We start from the raw sequence: 22,950 nt of genomic DNA, 5'->3' as shown, positions 1-22,950 counted from the left end.
GTGATATAAAGGAAAATTGTAAAGCACAGCTGAGCCTTGGACAGTGTTGTCGGATCACACCTACAGTCAATCTGAGATTTCCATTTACAGTGCAAAAACCTACAGTAAGACTTGTCATTTCATTTCACCAATAATCTACGGTAAATATATTAAGCAACATTTACAGTATATGCGCACTAGAGTAAACATTTTTTAAGTATATGCAACACTGATCATCCTGTACTTTAACTATGAGCTGTCTACTCCAAAAAAGCCTGTTATGTTGGCCTTAAAGCGCTATGACTATTTGTGACTGCTGTTACTGACGCACCCAAACAGTGTAATAAACATATTTACAGACTGTGTGGTTTCTATTTACATTCTGTTCATTGCACATAATAATGAATGATAACAATGGGAACATGCAGAACAAATGGGAATCAGCAGGTAAGCAGACACAGGAAAAAACAAATCATATGCAGTGTAAATTATATTCCCACAGACTTCTTTATCTTTGTCATTGTGCTTAGCTTCATCTTAGGTTTCATCTTTCCCATATGAACATTGCAGTCAAAATGGGGGGAAAAAGAAGAATAAAATAATAAGAGTAATTAATACCCCGACTGGATTCAATACAAAGTGCCACAGAGGAAAGGATAAATAACAGGATTATAGCAAACTTTCCTGCAGAGTTATGCAGTGCTTTTACATTTATTAATTATCTAAGCCTGAAAGCGTGATATAGCAAAACCAAAGATAAATATTGATGTGCTTTTTCCATCTTACCCTTATAAAAACTTAGCTATTGCCTGGTAAAACTTTATTTTGTCGATGTACGTTTCAAGTAAAAAAAAAGGATCAGAATGGAGTTCAGTAAATAACTGATTTGTAAACAAATCAAACAAAATTCTGTATGTACAATATATGGCAAGGAAACACACAGGATGTAAAGTCAGATACAGCAGTTATGACAAAGCAGCAAAGCAGGTTAAATACCCTGAAATCATTTACTGGTTCATTTTTAATCACCCAGTATGGGCACTGTGCTAAACTGTCAGCAACAAACACTGAAGCAGCAAGAAAAGTTTGCTAATTTGTGCTCGGACACATCACATACAGTGCAACGGACTACACAATGTAATACGAATGCAGTAGGTCAAATAACATAAGCTTTGTGCACTTAGGTTTATAGCCATTGTCTGGCAAATATTTGTCCTTAGTGTCTTTTCTGCTTGATTTTAGTTGAAGAGGTTATAGATCAAGGCCGACCTCACCGTGTTCACTGATGCTGTTCACCTTTCAGAGAAAGCAGTGTTTGCTGACTTGGCACTGCTTACATGCTCTCTGTCTGAGTCTCTTCCTCTCTGCTTTCCACTTCCTCTCTTCTTTCTTTCAGGAACAAATTAGGATGTATAGTGGCTGAAGGGAGGAGGCTGGTGATGTGTTGACTGGTTCTGCTTTGTGTTTTAGGAAAGGAAGAGCTACACAGCTATACTACATTGGTGGAGAGTTTGGCTCAACGTGGAGTTAATTTCTTTTTATATGTTTTCTACATGATTTGATCAGTTTTGATTTTGATGTTGACCGAGACAACAGCTGAACCCACAAGGACAAATCAATATACTGTAGTTTCCTGCAGGGTGACAATTGAGATATGTGAACGGTGTCATCTTAGCAGCAGCTACTGTATGTCCAGTTTGAACAAATGTAAAATGCTTGCTGGTTAAACTTGTGGTTTCATGGACAAAAAGTGAAGAAGAGCGGAAGAAGAAGAATTGAACTGAAATACTGTCGTTCCAGGAGGAGGTCTTCAATCTTGTCCTTTTCCAGCAAAGTCCCTCAGACATTGTGTGTGTGTGTGTGTGTGTGTGTGTGTGTGTGTGTGTGTGTGTGTGTGTGTGTGTGTGTGTGTGCGTTCGCATTGATGTTATTGTCTGCATGTACGAATGTGCTATATACAGTATATACATCATATCGTGTATATATGCATGTGTTTGAGAACAGGAGTGTGTAACGTCTGAATGTATGTGCAGCTAAAGTGTGTTTATGAAAGACAGAGAGAAGAGGGAAGAAGGGAAGGAGGCATCAAGGTGTGTGTGTGTGTGTGTGTGTGTGTGTGTATGTGTGAACCTGCTCGTCTGCTCAACACACACACATCTCACTCAAAGCGTTCGTAGTTCCTTGTCTGCCTCACACGGGGCACCATGTCCCTCAGGAGTCTGTGGAGACAGACAGAAAGTAAAAGTGTAAATGTGCAGAAACTAACCCGTCTCCTCAGACTGTTTTGGCACTTATCACCTCAGCTAGTACAGAGCTGTCAAGCTGACATTAGAATCTGGCAATAATTGAATGTGGATAAATCGACCAAGCAGAAATGATGAAATATTTAACATCAATAGGTTAAAGAAATATAGATTGAGGACTGCTGTTGGTTTATTTCTTACTTGATCCCATATGCCATAATGATGAGTCCAATGAGAACTCCGATGGTGCCATCCAGAAACCAGACATCAGCGTGGTGCTTGAAGACTTCAGCACTGATCAGAATGGAAAATCCCATGATAGCTCCAACCATAGAATTAAACCCTGAGAAGCACAAAATGTGGCAAATATTATATCTTCTCTTTCATAAGTGGTACAAAGAAATGCACATAGACAATAATTCTTTCACCTGGAGACAAAGTCTATTGATGACATTTTGGTAAGTAGTAGATTAGGAGATTGACACCACTCTATGTCCCAGACTGTTTCTTGGCTGGGAGTAGGGACTTTCTGGAAGTCAGCTGTCACAGCGAGGTTGCCAGGTATCCGGTTTCAGAGGTGCTAGTGGGTGGATTTTGTCACCTTTGGACAAAGCTAGGCTAACTGTTTGCCCCTGTTTGCAAACTAATAGGCTTCCTTACAAACATGAGAGTGGTATTAATACTCTCATGGAAGTCTTCGCGAGAAAAAAAAGGGTATTTTCCAAAATGTGGCAGTATTCTTTTAAACAGACCTTTTGCATGTATGTGAGAAATGTGTTTTGAGTTATATTTGGTTTAAAACATTAATGGCTGTAGACGACAAAATTGGTGACTGCACTTGAGTTACTCTGTATATACTCTATATACTCTGATGTTCTTTTATAATTACATTTCTCCTTGTGTGAAAGCTTGCACAGTGGGTTATTGTCTCGCCTGCAGTAAGTGTATAGTCTTGTGGGAAATAAATCCAGGCTCTGAGAACAGCAACCTCAGGTTTACTGGATTGATGCTCTGTGCGCTCTGAGACCCGGGGATAGCAGTGTGTGTCTGTAAATGTGTGTGTGTGTGTGTGTGTGTGTGTGCATGTTTTCATTGTCATTGAAGCCCCTTTGACCACACATCCAAAGAAGTGCTTATGCATGTGTCTATAAGCAGCTAGTGTCTCATAATCACTTTTTTCAATTCAGTTCTGCAAGCAACACACACACTGAAACACACAGACACATACTCTAATCCCAACCTGGTCTGTTTCACTTCATTTTTGATTTTATAATTGTCTACACTTCTACTCCACAACATTTCAGATGGAAATACACAGTTTTATAACTGACAGTTATACCTTCTAGTTAGAGTGAGCATTTATGACGAGCATACGAAATATTCTGTATTGGTGTACAGTAAATTAAACTACCCAACAGTATATAATAGATAAATTATTAAATTAGCTCCCTTTGGACAGGCTAAAACACTAAAATGCCTCTGAAAAGTAAATGCTTCATTAATAATTATCTAATAATTATAAAACCTGTCAGGGACCATTTTTCTACATAATGAGCACATTTACTTTTGATACATAACATACATTTGCCACTGTTCATAAAAGAGTATTAACATTACTTACTTATAAGGGTTATATTTTCCTCTATATTGAAAGGAAACCCAGATAATAAATGTTAACACAGAAAGTTTAAAGAAATGACTAATAAGTCATATAAGTCGTGTATACACATATCTGTGTGTGTGTGTGTGTGTGTGTGTGTGTGTGTGTGTGTGTGTGTGTGTGTCCTACCATCAGTGATAAGTGCCCGACTAGTCAGCACTCTTCCCAACATGAACTTGGCCACAGCCAGCACAGCACACGTGAATCCGCTCACTATGGACACACTGAAGAGGAAGTCATCCTGAAGAAAGACAGCGGGAGAGAAGACAGGAAAAACACAAGTGTTGTATTAAATAAATTACAGATGATACAAGGAGGCAAAGCAAAACACAATGCATAACAAACTAAGAGAAAGAAGGCTACAGTATGGCTGTGAAGGAAGAGACAGAATGACCCACCAATAATAAAATATACAGGCTTGACTTGGTCAGCCAAAGGTCATATAGATGATGCCTCTAAGTGCAGTGAGAGTCTGGTGTTTTCAACTTCAGTCTCAAAAAGACTCAGCAAAAACCAACACTTGACCCAGGAGTATCTCCCTATCAGATTTAATTGGCCCAACAGGGGAACAGAGACAGGAAGGAGATCAGAAGAAAGAGAGAAATTGGTATATACTGACTATAACAAAAAATTAGACTTCCATCCTGCCGACCAGCATGTAGCAGCAATGACTAGTGTGGGCCTCTGCTTATACAAATACATGTAATGTTGTCTCTCCTGGGTTGGTGTGACTACAAATATATAAGCATGATCTGCATGTTTTTTAAGTTGTCATTGTCAGAAAAAACTTCAAATATCTTGTTTTCTTTGATGAACAGTCTCTGATGAAGAAGACCAATAAATATTCACATTGGAATTGGTGATTTATTTTCCCCTTAAATATGACTGATATGATAAATGATTATTGCCAATGAATTATCTGTCAATCAACTAATCCATTAACTGACAGATTGTTTTAGCTTGTATGTTAATATGTTTTGTAATACGTTTCCTATTGGCTCATTATGTTTGGTGACCTCGTGTAATTTCAAGGAAACACATTTTTGGAGAAATGAGACGTCTTCTCCTTTGACCATCATCATCATCATTTTGTGTCTTCACTAACAGAGTAGAGTTTGACATTGGTACATTTTACATTCCTAAAGCATGATACGTTACATTGTGGGATTGTTAGCAGAAAGTGGTGTACGTGCCATGGAACTTTTGCATTACACTGTAAGAAGTTCTTATAGTCTATAGACACATTTACAAAGTCAGAATTTAGACACTAAAATAAAAGAGCATAAGGTAAATACAGTGTACTGCCCACTATGATACACACACACACGCACACGCACACACACACACACACACACATACACACACACACACACACACACACACACACATACACACACACACACACACACACACACACAGCATTAGCCCTTGATTACATGGGCAGTTTTCCCCTTTTTACTCCCATTTACCTGAATTACATAGAGACAAATGATGAAGAGCTTGTGTTGTGTTGTTGTATTTTACAGTTAGGAAACATTAGAGAACCTGATATAGTTCATAATTTGCCTTTTATTTAATGTAATTACACCCTCTCTTCTCTGATATTTAGTGTATGTACTACATGTTTCCAGTAGGCTTAAAGTCCTTTACGGGTGTTATTTGTTGAGGAAATCTCATCGAGATCTGAATGTCATCTGTGTGTTGCGGCAAACATGTAATGTGTTGCCCTCTCTTTCTCCAGCGGGCAGCGAGAGCCAATCTCAGTTCTCTGTGTTTAATCAGGCACTAGACAGAGACAGCCTGCCATGAGAGCAGCAAACCAGGACGTGACGCGAATCAGGATCCCTGATTTCCTGCGCCCTCTGTCCTCTAATTCGGATTTTACAGCCCGATACTTTTACAGTATTCACACTTTAATGCAATGTTATTCAGGATGTTAAATTCACTTGTGAACAGTGAGATCTCCTAGAAGACGAAACTAGAGAAGCAAATTTAGTCCGAAACGTCGTGTTCAGACTGCACATTCTGCTGCTCCTCTTAAACGTTCCATTTTCTTTCTCTTTTAGTAATTTCCATCTGTCTCTTTCTGTCACGCACGCTGCCCTGTAAACACATATAAACTCAGCACATACACAAATCACTGCTGATATGAAAAATCACCTCTGACTGCTGTCTGATGAAAACCTCAGTGAAGAAGTCTCTTTTATAACAAAAAAAAAAAGCCCAAGGATGGAAAGAAAGATCGTGAATGACAAAAATGAAAATCTGAGAATGACAAAGCAGTAAAGATAGACATGATAATGGAGGGAGATGGGCTGGGTGAGCGAGGTTAGAGAAAGAGCATGGGTATAGTGATGAAAGAGGGCCGAGGGAAACAATGAAAAAGATGGGATATGGAGGGAGGGGGCAGAGAGACAGAGAGTGGAAAAAAATAATGAATGAGGTTGCAAGGGAAGAAAGTAGAGAGAGAGAGAGAGAGCAGTGGAGAGAGAGAGAGAGAAAGAGGGAGAGAGAGAGAGAGACTGGATAAATGAGGCAGAGACTAAGATGAAGTGCGTCCACAAATCCAGCCAAGGCTAGCAGCCGGTGACAGTACCTTACATAAAAAGACAGAGCCAGATGGCTGAGATCTCTCTTAAACACACAGATAATCATTTACATGCAGTAGGTTATATGCTAAAAATGATCCACCATAGGATTGGACCAGGATGAGTCATCCTCTCTCACAACCTTGAGTGGAGACCAAAGAGATTCCTAAAAAGGTTTGGATTGTGTTACTACACATAAAAACATAGATATCTATTTTATTTAGAAATACAAAAGAAGCAGAGCTAGGTAAGACAGAGAGCGTTGGCAGGAAACAAGACTGGATTTAAAGAAGAAAGTGCAAAGAAGGCGAGCGAAATGCTGAGGGAGAGATAGAGAAAGACAGAGAGAGAATGTCAGGGACAGACAGTGGTAATAGGCTCTTGCTGGTGTCAGGAAGCTCCTCTGAGACCTAACACCCACATCTTCTATTAACATAATGGTGCTGGAGCATCAAACACAGTCTTGCTGCTGCCCTCAACTTGCTGATGGCCTCTGTGTCCCAGCTTTATGTCTTTGGATGTGTGGTTAAAGGGGCTTCAATGAAAATGAAAACATGCACACATGCACGCATGCACACACACACGCACACGTTTTGTCTAGTACGGATATTTATACAAACTCATATTAGATCTCTGTATATTGACCATTCCCTTGAATCTTATTAAATCCTTTTGTCTTAGGCGTATGTGTGTGTGTGTGTGTGTTTGTGTGTGTGTGCGTGTGTGTGCGTGTGCGTGCGTGCGTGTGTGTGTGTGTAGATGTGGCACAGGGTGTGAAATGCCGAGAGGTGAAATTGTTTCAACTTGAGGGAAAAATTCAACAACGTACAGCTACAAGAGGCAAAAGGAGAGAGACTATCTATACACGTCTGACTGCACAATTAAAATATGAACAAATAAGGGGATATTTTATAGCATCTATTAAAACGGTCTTGTTCAGAAACACTATATTCTGCATTCACTACTTGGGGTATCAATTTATTTGGAATTTGAATGATAGATGATTAGATGTCATGTAATTCAAAATCTACATACATCTATAAGCAAAACAGACCATTTAAAGTAGTTGATCTTGTGGTCCAGCAGAGGGCACTCTTAAAATTTACCATCAGCATGTTCTATTGACCTACCAGTAAACTAAGGTTGTAAATAAAAATGGAGGAGGAAAGTGGCAGGCTGGGCCATGCTGACTCTGAAGCATCTGAAAGCGGGCCGCGGAAGTATTTTGGGTTCTACACCTTAGTTGGCAAGATTGCCAACAAAGACAAGGCTGTTTGCCAACAGCGTAAAAAGTAGCTGTCCTACTCTACAATAACAACGAACCCGAGGACTCCACTGTGAATGAGTGGAGCAATGTCAACTGTAGAACCTCGTCACCCGGAACTTGCAAAAAGGCCATCACCAATAAGATAGCTAGATTTATATCTAAGGACACACAGACCATTAGCTTTGATTCAAGAGAAGATTTTCACAATAAGGACAGAACTGGAGCCTCAATATAAAAATAAAAGTCATATGGCACACATAATGCAGTTTAATGACACAACAGGAACATTTATAGGGGGGTTGTTGAATTTAGTTTGAATTGCTTTAACTGTGCTATTTACTGCATATATCATAATGAAATAAAAGAACATTTAAAGTAACGATATTATACATATATAATATCATTTCAAAATATCCCACTGATCAACGGTTGATGGTAATACACCAAGTAAGGTACGGAGTACACCAGAGAGGAAGAAGGAGAAGGAGGAAGAAGACTGAGAGCTGATGTAAACATTGATATAAACAATGCAGGTTTGAATATATTAGAAAACAATCCGCTTTGTAAATGGATTATGAAGAAAGGAAATTAATTCAACAAATACGTCAGGCCTCAAGTATATAGACAAAACTTTTTGGTTTGTTTACAAGGCAGCTCCATAGGGGAGCTTTTAAGATACACTCTGATTTTGTTAAAGGGCCCAATAGTGCCCCAAGTCTCAGTTTTACTCTCAGCTAATGCTGTTTTAAAATTCAAGTGTGTGAACCGTGCTGAGCTTAAAAACATGAACAGTGAAATGTGAAGATATTTTGGGGTTTGGGAGCGCTGCTGGCTATATAACAACATCAAGAAGTGCATCTTCAAGGTTTGAAACTACATAAGAGGAAACTTAAGAGAACTATGTGTTTTTGGAGTGTAAAAATCTGGCTTCCCTCTGTGCCTTGGCTTCACTGGTCAGTGAAACAGACAGATGGTGAGGGTTAAATCATTTACAAGCCTAATAGCAGGTTTCAAAGCAGAGAACTGGAAAGGATAAGATGGGCACTCCCTAAACAGTGTGTGATGATGGAGGAGCTGTAGGAAGATGAGACTATTTCGGGAACTTATTCATATTCTTAACACCTCCAGAGAGAGGTAGAGAGGTGGAAGGGTGGGGTGGGTGTCGGTGTTCTGTTGTCGTGTGAAGCCGCCCGCGAATTATTCCTGCTGGGGGGGGGGGGGGGGGGGGGTGTTGACATTAAAAAGAAAGAATGTGAGCGCGTCAGTGTCGGCGAGGAAAAAGGAACAAAAGTCAGGAGGAGGGATACAAAAACTCTGATGTCAATAGAGCGACAGCGGAGCGCTAAAAAAAGATTCCTACCTCACGATGATAAATGCTGTGTGTGTGCTCGTGTGTGCACGTGTACTGTATGTGTATGCACTGATTCAAATTAAGCTCATACGGATCTCTAGGCTCTTGTTTATATTCATCTATTATGGATGTTTGTATAAAGGTGTGTGTGTGTGGTGTGCATGCTGCCATGAGCTCAGACACACCTGCAGCCGTGCCTCACAGTCACACTGTTGTTGGGGAAATACAGTAGCTAATGAGTTGTGTCGTTTTCATATAGCACTGTGGGAAATCGTAAGACCCAAGGTTAAGTTTGAACAGCTGCATGTCATGGCATTGGTAATCCTTGAAAAGGTGAAGTTTTAACCTTGAATTATACAGCACTTAAGGAATAAATGAGAACATCGCTGAGCAGGATCAAAACTGCTAAATGTGAAACCCTTTCATAACATATAATCTGATTTCAGGTCAAACGTTTTAAAGCAACACTTTGTTACTTTTTGAGGTATGTTTTATAGGCAACTAGTTTTGGTATCATCTTCATATTCACTTTGCTGGTATGTGTGAATGGTCATGTGAAGGACAAATAAACACGTGTTTTCCCACTCGCCATCCAGGATATGCGCGATGTATTTGTGCGTTCCAGGCCAGAGCCCTCCATGTAGGAAATAAATGTAGGAAGAGCTTTCACAGCATGACATTTAATTGACAGCTATATTACCTAAAGACACCGGTTATCATGTAAAACCCCTTTTACACTAGACAAAAAACCCACTAAGACCTGCTAATATCAGGCTTTTATCACCAATGGAAAACCAATCAGCATTCATTCCCAGGTCAAATCGACGCAGGTATTTATCGGCTCCAATCGGCAGTGATCTAAACACAGCACCCGGGCGAACGTGTCAGTTTTCACCCCTTTTCAATGCTGTTATGCCATCACCTGCCCTCTCAACTACACACCTGTAAAGTTTCATAATGGTGTCTTGTTCGGTTGTGATGCTATCACGGTGACAAAAATCTGTCCACAGACAGACATGTCTGAAAACATGTCTCTGTGGTAGTTCCTCCCTAATAGATGCCTGCAGGACCACATTTTGCCATGATGGCACACACACACACATACACATACATACACACACACACACACACACCCACACACACACACACACACCCACACACACACACACACACCCACACACACACACACACACCCACACACACACACACACACCCACACACACACACACACACCCACACACACACACACACACCCACACACACACACACACACCCACACACACACACACACACGCAGACTCACAAGGTGAAACAATACCAGCCACACACTACTGTGGCTGGTAATAACCCGATGACATCATCAGGGGCATTAAAGAGCGAAGGGTGGGTCTAATGAAAGGCTCACCCTGTTCAGTTGCATTACAGGAAATGTAGGATGCAACCTTGAATGAATGAATATCTGGACACTTTACAAACCTTGGTCTCTTTCTGAAAACTAGTTTACTAAATGGGCTATTTAATATTTGCAGCAATTCATACAAGTCTTTGAATTCTGAGTAAGAACTTTGTGGATTATGTAGTGGCTGTAAAAAAGTCCCACAATAGAAAATAACAAGTGTCCTTGGCATATGCATACGTTCTACTAACCACCAACCAGTGTACTGTTAGCAATGATGCAAAATCACTGATGATTCATTCAGGGAAGGTTCAATTTGAGAGCATTGAACATATTTGTGTACTTGAGTATTTTCTAATATGAACATAAATCTTCCAGGGCGTAGACTTGATGTGTTTGAGTGTGTGCGTATGTGTGTGTGTGTTGTCTTACCACTTCTGGCGGCATCTTGGTCGCCAGATCATGGATGGCCTTTCCAAGGATGCATATGGAGGAGAGAACAAACACAATCCCAAGGACCACACATGCTCTGTAACAGACAGACAGACAGAGAGCGAGAGTGTTAGGTGTTAAGGTTGTTACGTCAAATGGAGCAGAAGCAGCAACCTACGGGGGTTAACACACGAGCAGCCACACTTTCTCCCAGTTCTTGTTTTTTTTTCTCCTGCATTTGAATCATAATCACTTTTCCTTTTTCCTGCTGCAGTGAAGACTGAAATAAATGTTCACAGAGAGTTGACATAAAGAGTGATAGTGGCAGTGGCAGTGCCTTTGGCAGTTTGGCAGACTAGAGAAATTTTTTTTTTCTCCACTTCCATATTATCATATTATAATATCTAAAATAACAGTTGCACAGTTACCCCGGCCCCATTGGTTTGAATTTTAGCCAAGGCATCAGTATAACTTGACATGTAAATCTAAGTAATGACGTCATCAGTGATATGAAAGTGGTACTGATGAATCAATTCCTTTCAATTATTTGGAGTTCATTTTGCAGGCTATAAAGAATAAACAGTTTTCCAGCCTTTGTCAGAGCATATGAGGGAGGCAATTTGTGATGTTTGTTTAAAGAATGAAGGGGATAATGATGTGAATGTTTTGGGGGGGTGGGGCAACAAGATGCTTGCACACTCCCTCGCTCTGGCAGCAATGGAAGAAGTTATGGTGATTCAATACATCTCCATCGCTGGGTCCTTTACAGTCTCTCTTCCTCTGACACATCTGATGGGCCCAAATTACAATATGTGTCTGCCATCTATCTCACCTCAGAACAGAGACACAGTATTTTGACAGGTGCGGCGGTGTGGTGTTTCTGCTTTACTGACTTTGGCAGTGCTTGGTCATAATAAAACTCCCATACTTCACAGAGAAAACGCAACTTTTAAAGAGAGAGATGCTTCACTCGAGAAATCACTTTAATTTTGGAGTTCCAGAAAGACAAAGGAAAATGTTAAAGCACACATGCATTAAAAAAAGTAACTGTGACAACAACAAGACTCCCAATTACCTGCAGACAACATAGCTAAAAATACAATGGGGGAAAACAGGGATCAATTCAGTCTCCATCCAACAACACCATCATATCTCTTCATCCATTTGCCCTAAACTTGTTAAACATGGGGGGAAATATCCCCATCTCTCTGTCTCTTCTGCATCTGCATCTGCATTGTTTTTTTCTCAGTTATTTGTCCTGCTATGTACTTTAACATTGAAGTCTCCATCGGTCATGTGTACCAACCTCAAGAAACTCATTGACTCTGCCCTCCTCTGCACCCACACCTGCACACAATGCATTGGTCAACCTTGAATGCTCTGATTTCTTTCTGTTTTCAACTAATTGGTCATGTATGGGTGAAACATAGCCTCAATCCTAGTGTACATGTATGTGATTCATTTCTATGGCTATGTGTGTGTGTGTGTGTGTGTGTGTGTGTGTGTGTGTGTGTGTGTGTGTGTGTGTGTGTGTACACCTGTGCTGTGCTGAAAACCCTTGATGTTTAGAGGATACCATGTGGTCACACAAGGTTTGTTGCACAGCCTCAGTCATCAGTGGGATCTTGTGATTAAGCAAAATAAATTATGAATGCTGAAACAGACATACACAGGAACACACATGTAGGTTGTCTAACATACCGTAGTCTTAGCTGATGTAGCTAACAGCATGAATTTCACACTGAGGATTTCTCCTCTCTGAAAGTGGAAATGTCTTTGAGCTGTGTTTTTCCTCATGGGTAGAACTTGTTTAGAGAAACTGAGGATAAAAATAATGGTTCTGTCTTTTGATTCCTCTGTGTGTGTAGCAACCTAGCAGCAAAGTGTAGAAAAGGCAGATTAGTGTGTGCTATTTTTTTTCCCTTGTAGATACAGTACAGGTGAGTGTTTGAGAGTGTGTATGTGTGGGTCGGTGTGTGTTAATGGATGGTGGAGTGGCAGCTCGGTCTTTCATCATCTGCGACACCTCAGAGCCAAGCAGAGGTGCTGTTTTAAGATGAACAAGGCTCCGTGCAAACTGACAGCCACTTGATGAACTCAGCTGAGCTACAGCAGCCCTGAAAGCTGACGGATTAACAGGCTTGTGTTTAGCGGTGATGTACAGTGACGGACAATCCAGCACTTTGTTCAATTAGGGATGTACCTCTAAACCTCAAATGAACAAATCAGGCTTCAATCAATCTTTTTCGTTTCTGTATTTTTTTCTGAGCTGTACAGTTTTCTGGGAACATTTCACATAAAAGCCTAAAAAAGAAAGAATGCAGACATGGCTTTGAATCCTCAAACCCCCAAACCCATTAGCTGCATGTTTTGAGTCATTCATAAATCCAGCATGCTCTTGAGATTCATACCGTGCAATGATGTGTTAGTCCGCACTCTTCACCAGCATCATCAAAACACCACTTTCAGAAGCATGGCGTTCCACCCCTCCAGCAGAGGTCAGAGACATGGGAACATTCAAGCTGTTCTGTGGGCTCACAGTGGCCCAACACCTACAGAATATATGTCGGTTTTTCCTTTTATCATCTATGTGTTTGTCTCTACTTCTTCAGGTAGCATCTGGGGCTTCAGGATAACAACACCGGAGAAAGATCTCCACACTCCCCTGTTTCCATTCATCCTCCCTCCTACTGTACATCTCTTTATCTTCAACAACTACAGTCGATGCTACATTCACATCATTAACATTTTAATCAGCTTTTGTTGCGTCATAGTCTTTGCCAGTGAAATCAATCATGAGAAATATTGACAGTAATACAATCACACATGGAAACAATCTTTTAACAGCATCAGAAAACATAGAAAACTGTGTTCGGTTGTTGAATTTGCATCTTAAATCGGGATGATGGGGATTGATAAATAAAAGAAACAAGAAAGGAGAGATAAATATAGATAGATGGGTGAATAGATGGATACATGTACATACATTGTAGCTCTTGCCTTGGTGCAGATTTATCGTTAATTAAATTAGCACTGTGTTCTGTACTCACATATACTCTCTGTGCGCAGAGTGCACTGCTGCTGCATTGCTGTAGCGCCAGAGGACAATGACTGATGATAGGACGTCCAGCGTGGCATCAAACTACAGCAGAAAGAGAAACCATTTAATCAAGGAGAGAGACAAAGAGAGAAAGCTGCAGCAGTGGAATAATACATTGTTTGGTCTTAAGAAAGATTCAAATAGCAGCTGAATTAGTTCACACCTGATTATAATATCAACAGCTGAAAACTCCATAAGATGGCAATACTCATCCAGTCTCACCAAAGTCAAGGTACAAATTCACATACTTTCCCACAGCATTACCACAATGTTCATATTCGTTGCAGTCACTTTAGGTTTCATAAAACACCATCAGTTTCTTGGGTTTAGAATTTAGTTTATTGTTACATTTGGATGCCACTGCACTCTAAATGAGGTGCACACATTTGGTTTGTTCTGTCATTACGAGTTTGGACAAGCTGAATTAATTGATTTCTCTTTGTGTTTGAGTTACTGTGTCTGCTGTGTCAGTCCTCCTGGTTTGGCCAAAAGAGGTAGCTGAGGTTGGAGCCTGCTTAAATACAGAGGCCCAAGAAATGGACCAGACCAAGAGCTGTAACAGCATAGGGGGGAATGTTGTTTCTTTGTATCGAGTATTTAGCAAGTTTGTATTGTTTTCCCCTTTCTGTTACTAATAGGCTGATCAGCCAGTATATACAGTTCTTATCTCTCCTGTCTCTTTTAAGGTCAACCTAATAAGGTCACCAAATTTACTTATTTTCATTCATTTGTATTTTTGACATGTTTTGTGTGCTTGCTTGTCCTTGTATAGGACAACATCTTGCCTGTGGTGTTTGAAATAAAATTACTTCATATATTTTAGCAGTACTGTGAAAATCCTCTTAAAAAAAGAATAATGTAACTTAAAAAGTGCACTTAATAATATATTTACTTGAATAGAGTGGAATAAAAATAGACACAGATCTTTTGGGCACATATTCAGTTATCATTTAAGATGTCTCAGTGGTTTTAAAGCACCAGTTAGCTTGCTATAGAGTGAAATATATACGAAATATATACATGTATAAGTGCTTTACATTGTACTGCATAACCAAGAGACTGGTGTTGACTGCCAGAGGGAAATCAAGGTGATAAGCATTATTACAAACATAATATATGACTATATATGACTTTGTGCTTCATTTTTCAATTAACCTTTCAAAAGGAAGATGAAAGAAGATCTTGTCTGCCCTGAAGCTGGATCATAAAATATGGCATGATTGTTATCATTTCATTTTCAAGACACATAATGTACCTGTAAAAAATGTCAACTTTCAACATCGTAGCAGCTAAAGCTACCAAAGATCAGTTGCTGTGATCTAACCCCTTTGCATTGTCTTCTTACCGCTTTATTAAAACTGCCATTGACAGCCAAGCACTTGCTAATTAAAATCGAATCTTTAATAAGGAGATAGCTAGCACTGAAGATAATGGTTTATAATATTTCTATCACATTATGCTAATCACATTTCCCCTCAGTGGCCTAGATGATTTCATTCTTATTAAGGCTTATTTTTTTTTTAAACAAACCAGACTCTCAGTCATTTCCTCTAAATAATTACAAGCAATAAGAAGCTTCATTTTGGTAAAAGCCTGCAGATCTGTTTAGCAAACACAGATAGCATTTTGACACTCAACGTGTGCTCCTCTCTGCCCTGTTACCTTGGAGACAAAGGGACCACAGGCACTTTGGAAACAGCATTCATTAATAAATCACTGAGACCTAAGTTATGACTAATTAATCAATGGAAATGGAGGGAAGAAGGAAAGTGGAACTCACAGCAAATCCAAAGGCTGACGCGCTGTGTCTCATGAATGATACAGCTGTGGAGAGAGAGAGGGGGAGAGAGAGAGGGAGAGAGAGAGAACGAGAGAGAGAGCAGTGACGTCAGTGATTTCTATAACATTAGTTGACAACAAGATACTCTTCGTTTTGATGCTACGTTACAATTATATTTTCATATGCTTATCTGCACATGTGAGTCATCATGTATAATAAACCTGCTGCATCCGTATCATATGCTCACAATGCAGAATGAAGAATAATTACACGATGACTCGTTACAGGATAATGGGGTGTTTCACTTTGAGTTCGTTATTGTTATTGAATGTGACGACAAAGTGATAAGTGAAATACCACTCTGATGGACCAAATGACAACATGAAATATATACAGAGGAAATCAAGAGAAATAGTGTCTAGATTTTGAAGTGTAAAACTGTTGAATGTGTATTTTTTTAACAGATGAAAATAGCAACATCTGCTTTTTCTGTGGTGGATGATTCATACCAGGAGCTCACAGTATGTAACAACACATGCTTAGAAAGTAGTGCAAAGTACTGTGTGCAGGTGAAATACTATAGGAAACTCTTCCCCTTCATTCATCAGTGTTCAAATATCTAAATTATTATTTATAGGCCAAAATTCCTTTTTTTTGCATGCAGTCCTTTAAATCTGATGCTTTTGGGAAAGAGGAGGCCACAAAACAACCCATAAACAAACCACTGACATGTAATCATCTTAAGTTGATATGGCTAATGTGTTAGCATTCATTTGAAGTTGTGCCTCTGGCCACCCGATGAATGAAAGTCCAATATTCACTCACGTTTTAGCTCTAATCTTGTCTCCGCCAACTAATGAGGAAAATATCTGGCTCTTTAGCTGCGACATGCTCCACTATGTTCACCTGCTGTCTGCTGTTTGGCGCTGGGCTATTGACTTTATCAGAGTTCTTTTCTAGTGGAAAACAGCTGCCTACTGTGTCTGTGAACAAGGCTGATGACAGTGGTGAACCAAAACACTAAAGCTGTGGGCAGTAAAACCAAAACAATGAGCTAAAGGTTGCAAGTTGGGTTATAGGAGCGACACCTTGCACATGACATTTTGATCCATTGTTTATATGAAAATATGGATCCGTGCTGCTTTAAATTCTGCATATGTTTGTGTTTTAGACGCTGCTATCAATAAACATTGTCACACAGTACACGTGTGTCAGTCTGGGTCATATTCCAGACAGGATGTCTCAGCTCCGTTCATAACTTGATCTAAAGCCCTGACATTTAGTAACATAAACATGGCATTTTCTGAAAGTCTGGTGTTTAGTAACAACCTTCTGAAGGCTCCAGAGATCCTGGATGAATGCAGGTCTCATTAATGGGGTAGAGGGGATTGTACATTGGTTTGCAGAGCCCAGTCTAGCCTACCTAGGCTATTTTGCCCCTCTGCCTGTCCTTGTGCTTCTCCCTTTCTCTCCTTTTTGTTTTCAGGACAGGGTCTCAGGGGACACCATATCGTCAGTTAAATCACCATGGTAACAGGAGATTTGAGGGCAAGCTGGGAGTTGGTTTGAAGTCAACAGAGCTTTCATCCTTTTCCTCTCACTCGTGCTTTGTCTTTGTCATCTTCCCAATCTTTTCTCCTGGCGTCCCTTTTTCTTTCACACTCTCAGATTCTGATTTCATTCGACACGTCTCTTTCTTTCTTTCTTTCTTTCTTTCTTTCTTTCTTGCCACATCTCTGAGAGGTGGCCGTTTTGGCTGCTTTGTCTTTTATTGATTGAAGCTTCACTTGACTGTGTGACAGCGCCAGAAACTGTGTGACGCTGCATTTTGCCAACCACTGATAAATACTTAAACGTAAGTTACATATATCATCATTTCTTTTAATGCTTGCAGCATCACTTCCACCTGAACTACAGTTATATAGTTAGTTATATCAATAGGGAAGCATGGTGGGCAGTAGAAAGAGGGGAAAAAAAGAGAAAATGGAGAGGAGGTGAAAAGAGAGGGCAGTCCCAGATAGACCCCCTGATACAAGACAGCTGGTGCTAGTCAGGCTGGCCGTGTAACACATGACTGCCCACACGCACTCGCACACACACATATGGTGTGTGTGTGTGTGTGTGTGTGTGTCTCGCTCTGTCCTGGAGACCGTCACCCACAGTCTCCCTCTTTTTCTTATTCACACATCCTCTTTCTCGATTGTCTTCTCTCTCACGTACAAACTCTCTCACAGTCTTTTTGCGCACAGGGAGTTTGTGCTGAAATCTCTGGAGCCTCTGACCCATCTGCACGGTCCAGAAACTGAGCCAAACAGAGAGTGTGCCGGCTTTCGCATGGATTCAAGAACCAAATACAGAAAAATCAGATAGGGGGCGACTTCTCACTCTTCTGTACCATTGTCATGATGCTTTAGCATATTTTCTTTTTTCAGTTTGAGCAATGAGTAAGCAGCTTGCTAGCTTATCTGATATGCAAACATTTAATAATGAGCAATCTGGTGACACATAGTTTTGTTTTTGTGTGGAATAAATTAAGACTGAAAACACATGCCAACAAACATCCTGTTAACAGTTATAGGTCAATACCACGAAATCTCTGTGAGACTATAGACAGTCTGCACTTTTTGCTGTTGTTCTTCGTTGTGTCTTGGTTCCTGACAAAAAAAAAACTCCACAACAAAACCAAAAGCCAGTGCTTGTCTTCATAAGAGGTTTGGTAAAAACTGAATAAAGCTCAGTTTTGAGGTGAACTGTCTGAGTCTGAACAGTCAAGATCTCCTGTTTCTATATAGTTTTTTTTATATGATGTGAGATACATCACATATACATATCCCATGGAGAACACATAGTCAGATATGAAGTGTTACATTAAATAATGTGGAGGAATAATATGATTGAAAAAGCATCATTTTTAAAGATATAAATTATGATTTGCGATCTATTAAGAGAAAACGCTTTGTGTGAGTTGTGAAAATAAATTCACTTTAATGTCATTAGACTGTTACAGAAAAACCCTGAAAAAGTGTCACGTATGAACACAAAAATATTCTGCCGTGTTTCAGCTGCTTCGAGAGATTTCTGTCTCTGCTGTTCAGCCTGTGATCTGCAGGCTTCAGTTGGAAGAAGATGATGTGAATGACCTTTTTGAGTGTCAAACTTTTAAAAAGTAAAACCTAAATGTGTTTTTTTAAAGAACATTAGCTTTGACTGTTGCGTATAGTCTTAAGTATTTCATGTTTATAAGAAATGCATTACATTTGAAACCATCTTTCAGTTCCAGTCTAGCAAAATTCATCTGGTTTTGTAAAGGGAGATAATCTGGGATCATGTGTGTTTTGCTGGGTTGATGTGGAATTTAAAGCCAATCACTATATTAATACAGAGTCAAGTATCAAGGGAGAATATTACTCATAATCCAACTAATACCGTAATAGAAAAATAATCTGGATTTTTGTTATTCTGATTTGAGCTAATCACATTTGGTTAATCTGCAGCTGAGTGCGCTTTCTATAATGTGTCTCACATCCAGCGACTTTTTACTTCATGATCAGACTTGTTGGTGTGTGCACGCAACACTGGCCTCTCACTGAAAAACACAGACACAGCCCAATGCGCAACTCTCATCCCGTGCCCTCGACTTGTTTGCAGGTCATTTGGTGTAAAAAAAAAAAAAAAAAGAGTCCGTGACAGGTCAGCCCTGTGTGGAGAAATCCACGTTGAGCACAGGTTGTGTTTTTAATGAGGGCATACAGTATTCTGACTTTCATCATAACTGTAGAAAGTGCATGCAGCATCATCTGGGTCTACTGAGTGCACATTTAACATGCAGTGGACCCATTCACACAGTATGACACAGCAGTTACATGACAGTCTCCGGCTGTCTTGGATCAGGATCAGGGGCAAACAAACCAGACCGGGACATCTTCTATTCGGATTCAGGTTTCAATCAATACATACAGAGCGACTGGCGTAGCGGCCCCCTGGACAGATGATGTGCATTGACCCATTTAGAAAAAGACCAAACAGACAACTCATACATGTAAACAGATGGTGTTAGGGTGTTTGCGTGCATGATTATATGTGCACTTATAAACAAGTATATGCATGGTGTCATATATAAAAGTTGTAGTGACAAGTGTTTTGGCCCTTAGAGTCTCACTACTTGGCCACCCGTTCTCTAGGGATCTGCCCTGGACAACCATCATCCCAACCTACTGGGTAGTGTTTAATGCTCAGTGCTTTACTCAGGGGAACCCTTGTCCAGGATTTCCCAGTTCTTAGAGGAGTCAAGCCGGTGCTGTCTGGAAAATGACGACATAATCTTTGGCGGAAAAGTAAGATGAAAGGTCTTTCTTCCTCTCTTTTCTTTTGTTCTTCAAGCCCATAGGTACTCTGTGTTATCTTCACTGCGATTTCACGCTGTTGGGTGTACATCCAGTGATGTGGTAGGCTGTGACCTGCGATAATTGGCTCATGGATGCAAAAGCCTCTATGTGTGACTGTCTACATTCCAAGAGACCCTCTGATAAAAGAGTTCAGAGCTGGAACCTGCTGGCTGAGAAGCACTGACCCATAAACAGTCATGTGTTTAGCCTAGTTTTGTCGGTTTCATCTGTTATACTGTGCTAAAGAGCACATACGATTCAGGGTATTGGCTAAATAGCAAATAGGGCTAAATAGAGTGATTATGTAACATAAAGTGTAGTTATATATATATATATAATAATTAATAACATATAATAAGATTAATATAAAGAGGAAAAATAAAATAATTTTTGTTTTTTTTAGTTTTAGGTGTATATTTATGTAAGACATTTGTTGTTCAAATGTGACCGATTTAAATCTTGTGACTACATTGTGTCAGTGATCAGGGAAAACCATGTCATCGTCTTGCAACTTCAAGGCCACATGCAACATTTTCTCCTAATGCTGTGGATAATGTATAGTGTATCACATTACCGCACAGACTCCACATTACTAAGAAATGACTTGTGGTGATTAGTTGTCGGGTTTTGTGGCAGCTCATAGACTGAAACTACTGCCTGTTCAGATTTAACGAAACTTTGTAATTCTCATTTTACAATCACAACAAAGTATTGAAGCACGTAGAACTAATGATTTACTGCATAAGGAAAGAGACAGAATAAATTAGCTGAAAATCTCAAATTAATTCTGTGGACAAACTCTGTCCACGTGAGCCTGACTGTTCTCACTGTATAATAAATCGTTTATCTGACCCTCTGTCTTCAAAAGCAATGCAGTGAGTCAGCCAGAATGTTAATCAACACTTTCACCGGAGAAGCAGTTTGTGCACACGTACACGTGCACGGATACACATACATCCACACACAGTCTTTTTTTTTGTTTCTGCTGTGTTTAAAATGTATTCAGCTCCAGAGAGAACAGCTGTCTTCTCTCTGTGTCTGTGTCATCTGTCTAGAAACTCATTTGGGGAGCAGTTACGACTCCTCAGCTTCATCACCACCTTGGGCGTATTTCTACTTTCATTTACCTCATGTCTGTCTTATTTTTTCTTAATTTACACATGCAGTAATTTAAAAAAAAATGTAGGACGGTTTTTGTACACAAGGTCTTCAAGCCACACTGGTTTTAATATCATACTAAGTTGAAAACAGTTTCTCCCAGTTATTCATTTTCCTCAGCAAGTCAATGCCTCCCACGGGGAGAGCAGACACTATTCTGTGTAACAACCTTTGGGTTGTTAGTTAATCAGGAAGGCAAGTATCCATGTCCAGTGCTAACAAGGAGAGGACAGCGGAAGGCAAAGGAGGAGGAGGAGGAGGAGGAGGAGGAGGAAGAGGGAGACATGTAAAAAAAACAAAAAACAGGAGGATCAGGAGAGGCTGACGCTGACGAGGAATGGAGGAGGACAGAAGTGGATGTGATGATCAAGGAGGAGGAGAAGAAGGAGACTAAAATGTAAAAAGATAAGAAGGTGAAAGAAGAAGCAAAAGCACAAGAAAGGGGAAACACTCAGATACAGTGTGCTGTGCTGTGTGTGTATGTGTGTGTGTGTTATGAGAAATTGTAATCCTAACCCTGATCAGACGATTGCAACATTTGGCCATTAAGTCTTTTTTCTATTCTATTCTATTCTATTCTATTCTATTCTATTCTATTCTATTCTATGTTCCCTGCAGTCCAGTCAGATAGCTCATCATAGCTGTAGCAATGGTTGCGACTTGGCAGCAGTAAAACCCTAATTATCAGTGAGTTATGCAAAAACTGGGGCCAGTGCCAACACTAAACACCCATACCCTCTTTCTCTCTCTCTCTCTTTCTCTCTCCCTCCCTCTCTCTCTCTCTCTCTCCCTCTCTCTCACTCTCTGTCTCTCTCCCCCATGTTCTTTTGGCACTGATTATGAGCAGAAGATAGAGGGACAGATGAAGCCGTATCTGTTTGGACTTCAATTCCAGAGCAGACTCTGAGGATGCTGGGAACCTGTGTGCAAAAACACATGAGCATCTATAATTCTCCTATAAGTATTAATATTTCTTGAATTAATTATGTTCTGAATGAAAATATACATGAATTCTTATGTTTGAGACAAGCGCTTTCAGTGTAAACCCCATGCATCTGACATAAAATACATATGTCATCCAAACTTACAGCACACACACTAAAGGAATCTGTATGAAATCGTGAGAGAAAATACACAAGCACTGTAAATTCATTCAAAGAGTTCATGAAGTTGTTGGATTTTTCTGCATGGGTGAGCTGCTAAAATGTATTCCACTGATCCTCTGTAAAGGTTCTAGTCATTTATTATCTGGCAGACAATTGGTCTGTCTGTGACCTACTGTATATATAAAAATATATGATTTACATATTCTATTGACCTAGGAAATGTTAGTTTACATATTTGGCAAGTCGCAAATAAGTCGTATCACTAATATGTTCACGGACAATTAATTGTTTTCTGCCAAAACAACTGGTCTTGCAGTGAACATCTACTTGTAGTGACTACAGCATTATTAAACATTTTTATTTAAAAAGACAGGGTTATTAAATCAAGGTCTGGTTTAATACAAAATACAATGACTTCATACACAAGGTGTTTGTTTACATTTAATCAAAACTACAATGTTTAACCTGACCTTAGCCGAAGTGCTTTTGTGGATGTGAACCCTGG

General features: G+C 39.9%; 1 protein-coding gene across 1 annotated transcript in view; it reads right to left on the bottom strand.

The window, feature by feature from the left end:
* Positions 1 to 1,977: 1,977 nt before the first annotated feature.
* LOC111218470 (transmembrane protein 163-like) overlaps positions 1,978 to 22,950 on the bottom strand; it is a 58,528-nt gene continuing 37,555 nt past the window's right edge. The window contains exons 3-8 of the mRNA XM_022740797.1: positions 15,797 to 15,840; positions 13,967 to 14,058; positions 10,917 to 11,013; positions 4,012 to 4,123; positions 2,424 to 2,565; positions 1,978 to 2,198 (exon numbers count right to left, since the gene is read on the bottom strand). Coding sequence (XP_022596518.1) covers positions 2,138 to 2,198; positions 2,424 to 2,565; positions 4,012 to 4,123; positions 10,917 to 11,013; positions 13,967 to 14,058; positions 15,797 to 15,840 — 548 coding nt within the window. The 3' untranslated portion in view covers positions 1,978 to 2,137. The remainder of the gene's footprint in view (positions 2,199 to 2,423; positions 2,566 to 4,011; positions 4,124 to 10,916; positions 11,014 to 13,966; positions 14,059 to 15,796; positions 15,841 to 22,950) is intronic.

This window comes from Seriola dumerili, unplaced genomic scaffold (assembly GCF_002260705.1).
Source record: "Seriola dumerili isolate Sdu_G_001 unplaced genomic scaffold, Sdu_1.0 BDQW01000052.1, whole genome shotgun sequence".
Taxonomy (NCBI): domain Eukaryota; kingdom Metazoa; phylum Chordata; class Actinopteri; order Carangiformes; family Carangidae; genus Seriola; species Seriola dumerili.
Note: the sequence above shows the minus strand (reverse complement) of the source record. Positions and strands in the feature narration are given on the sequence as shown.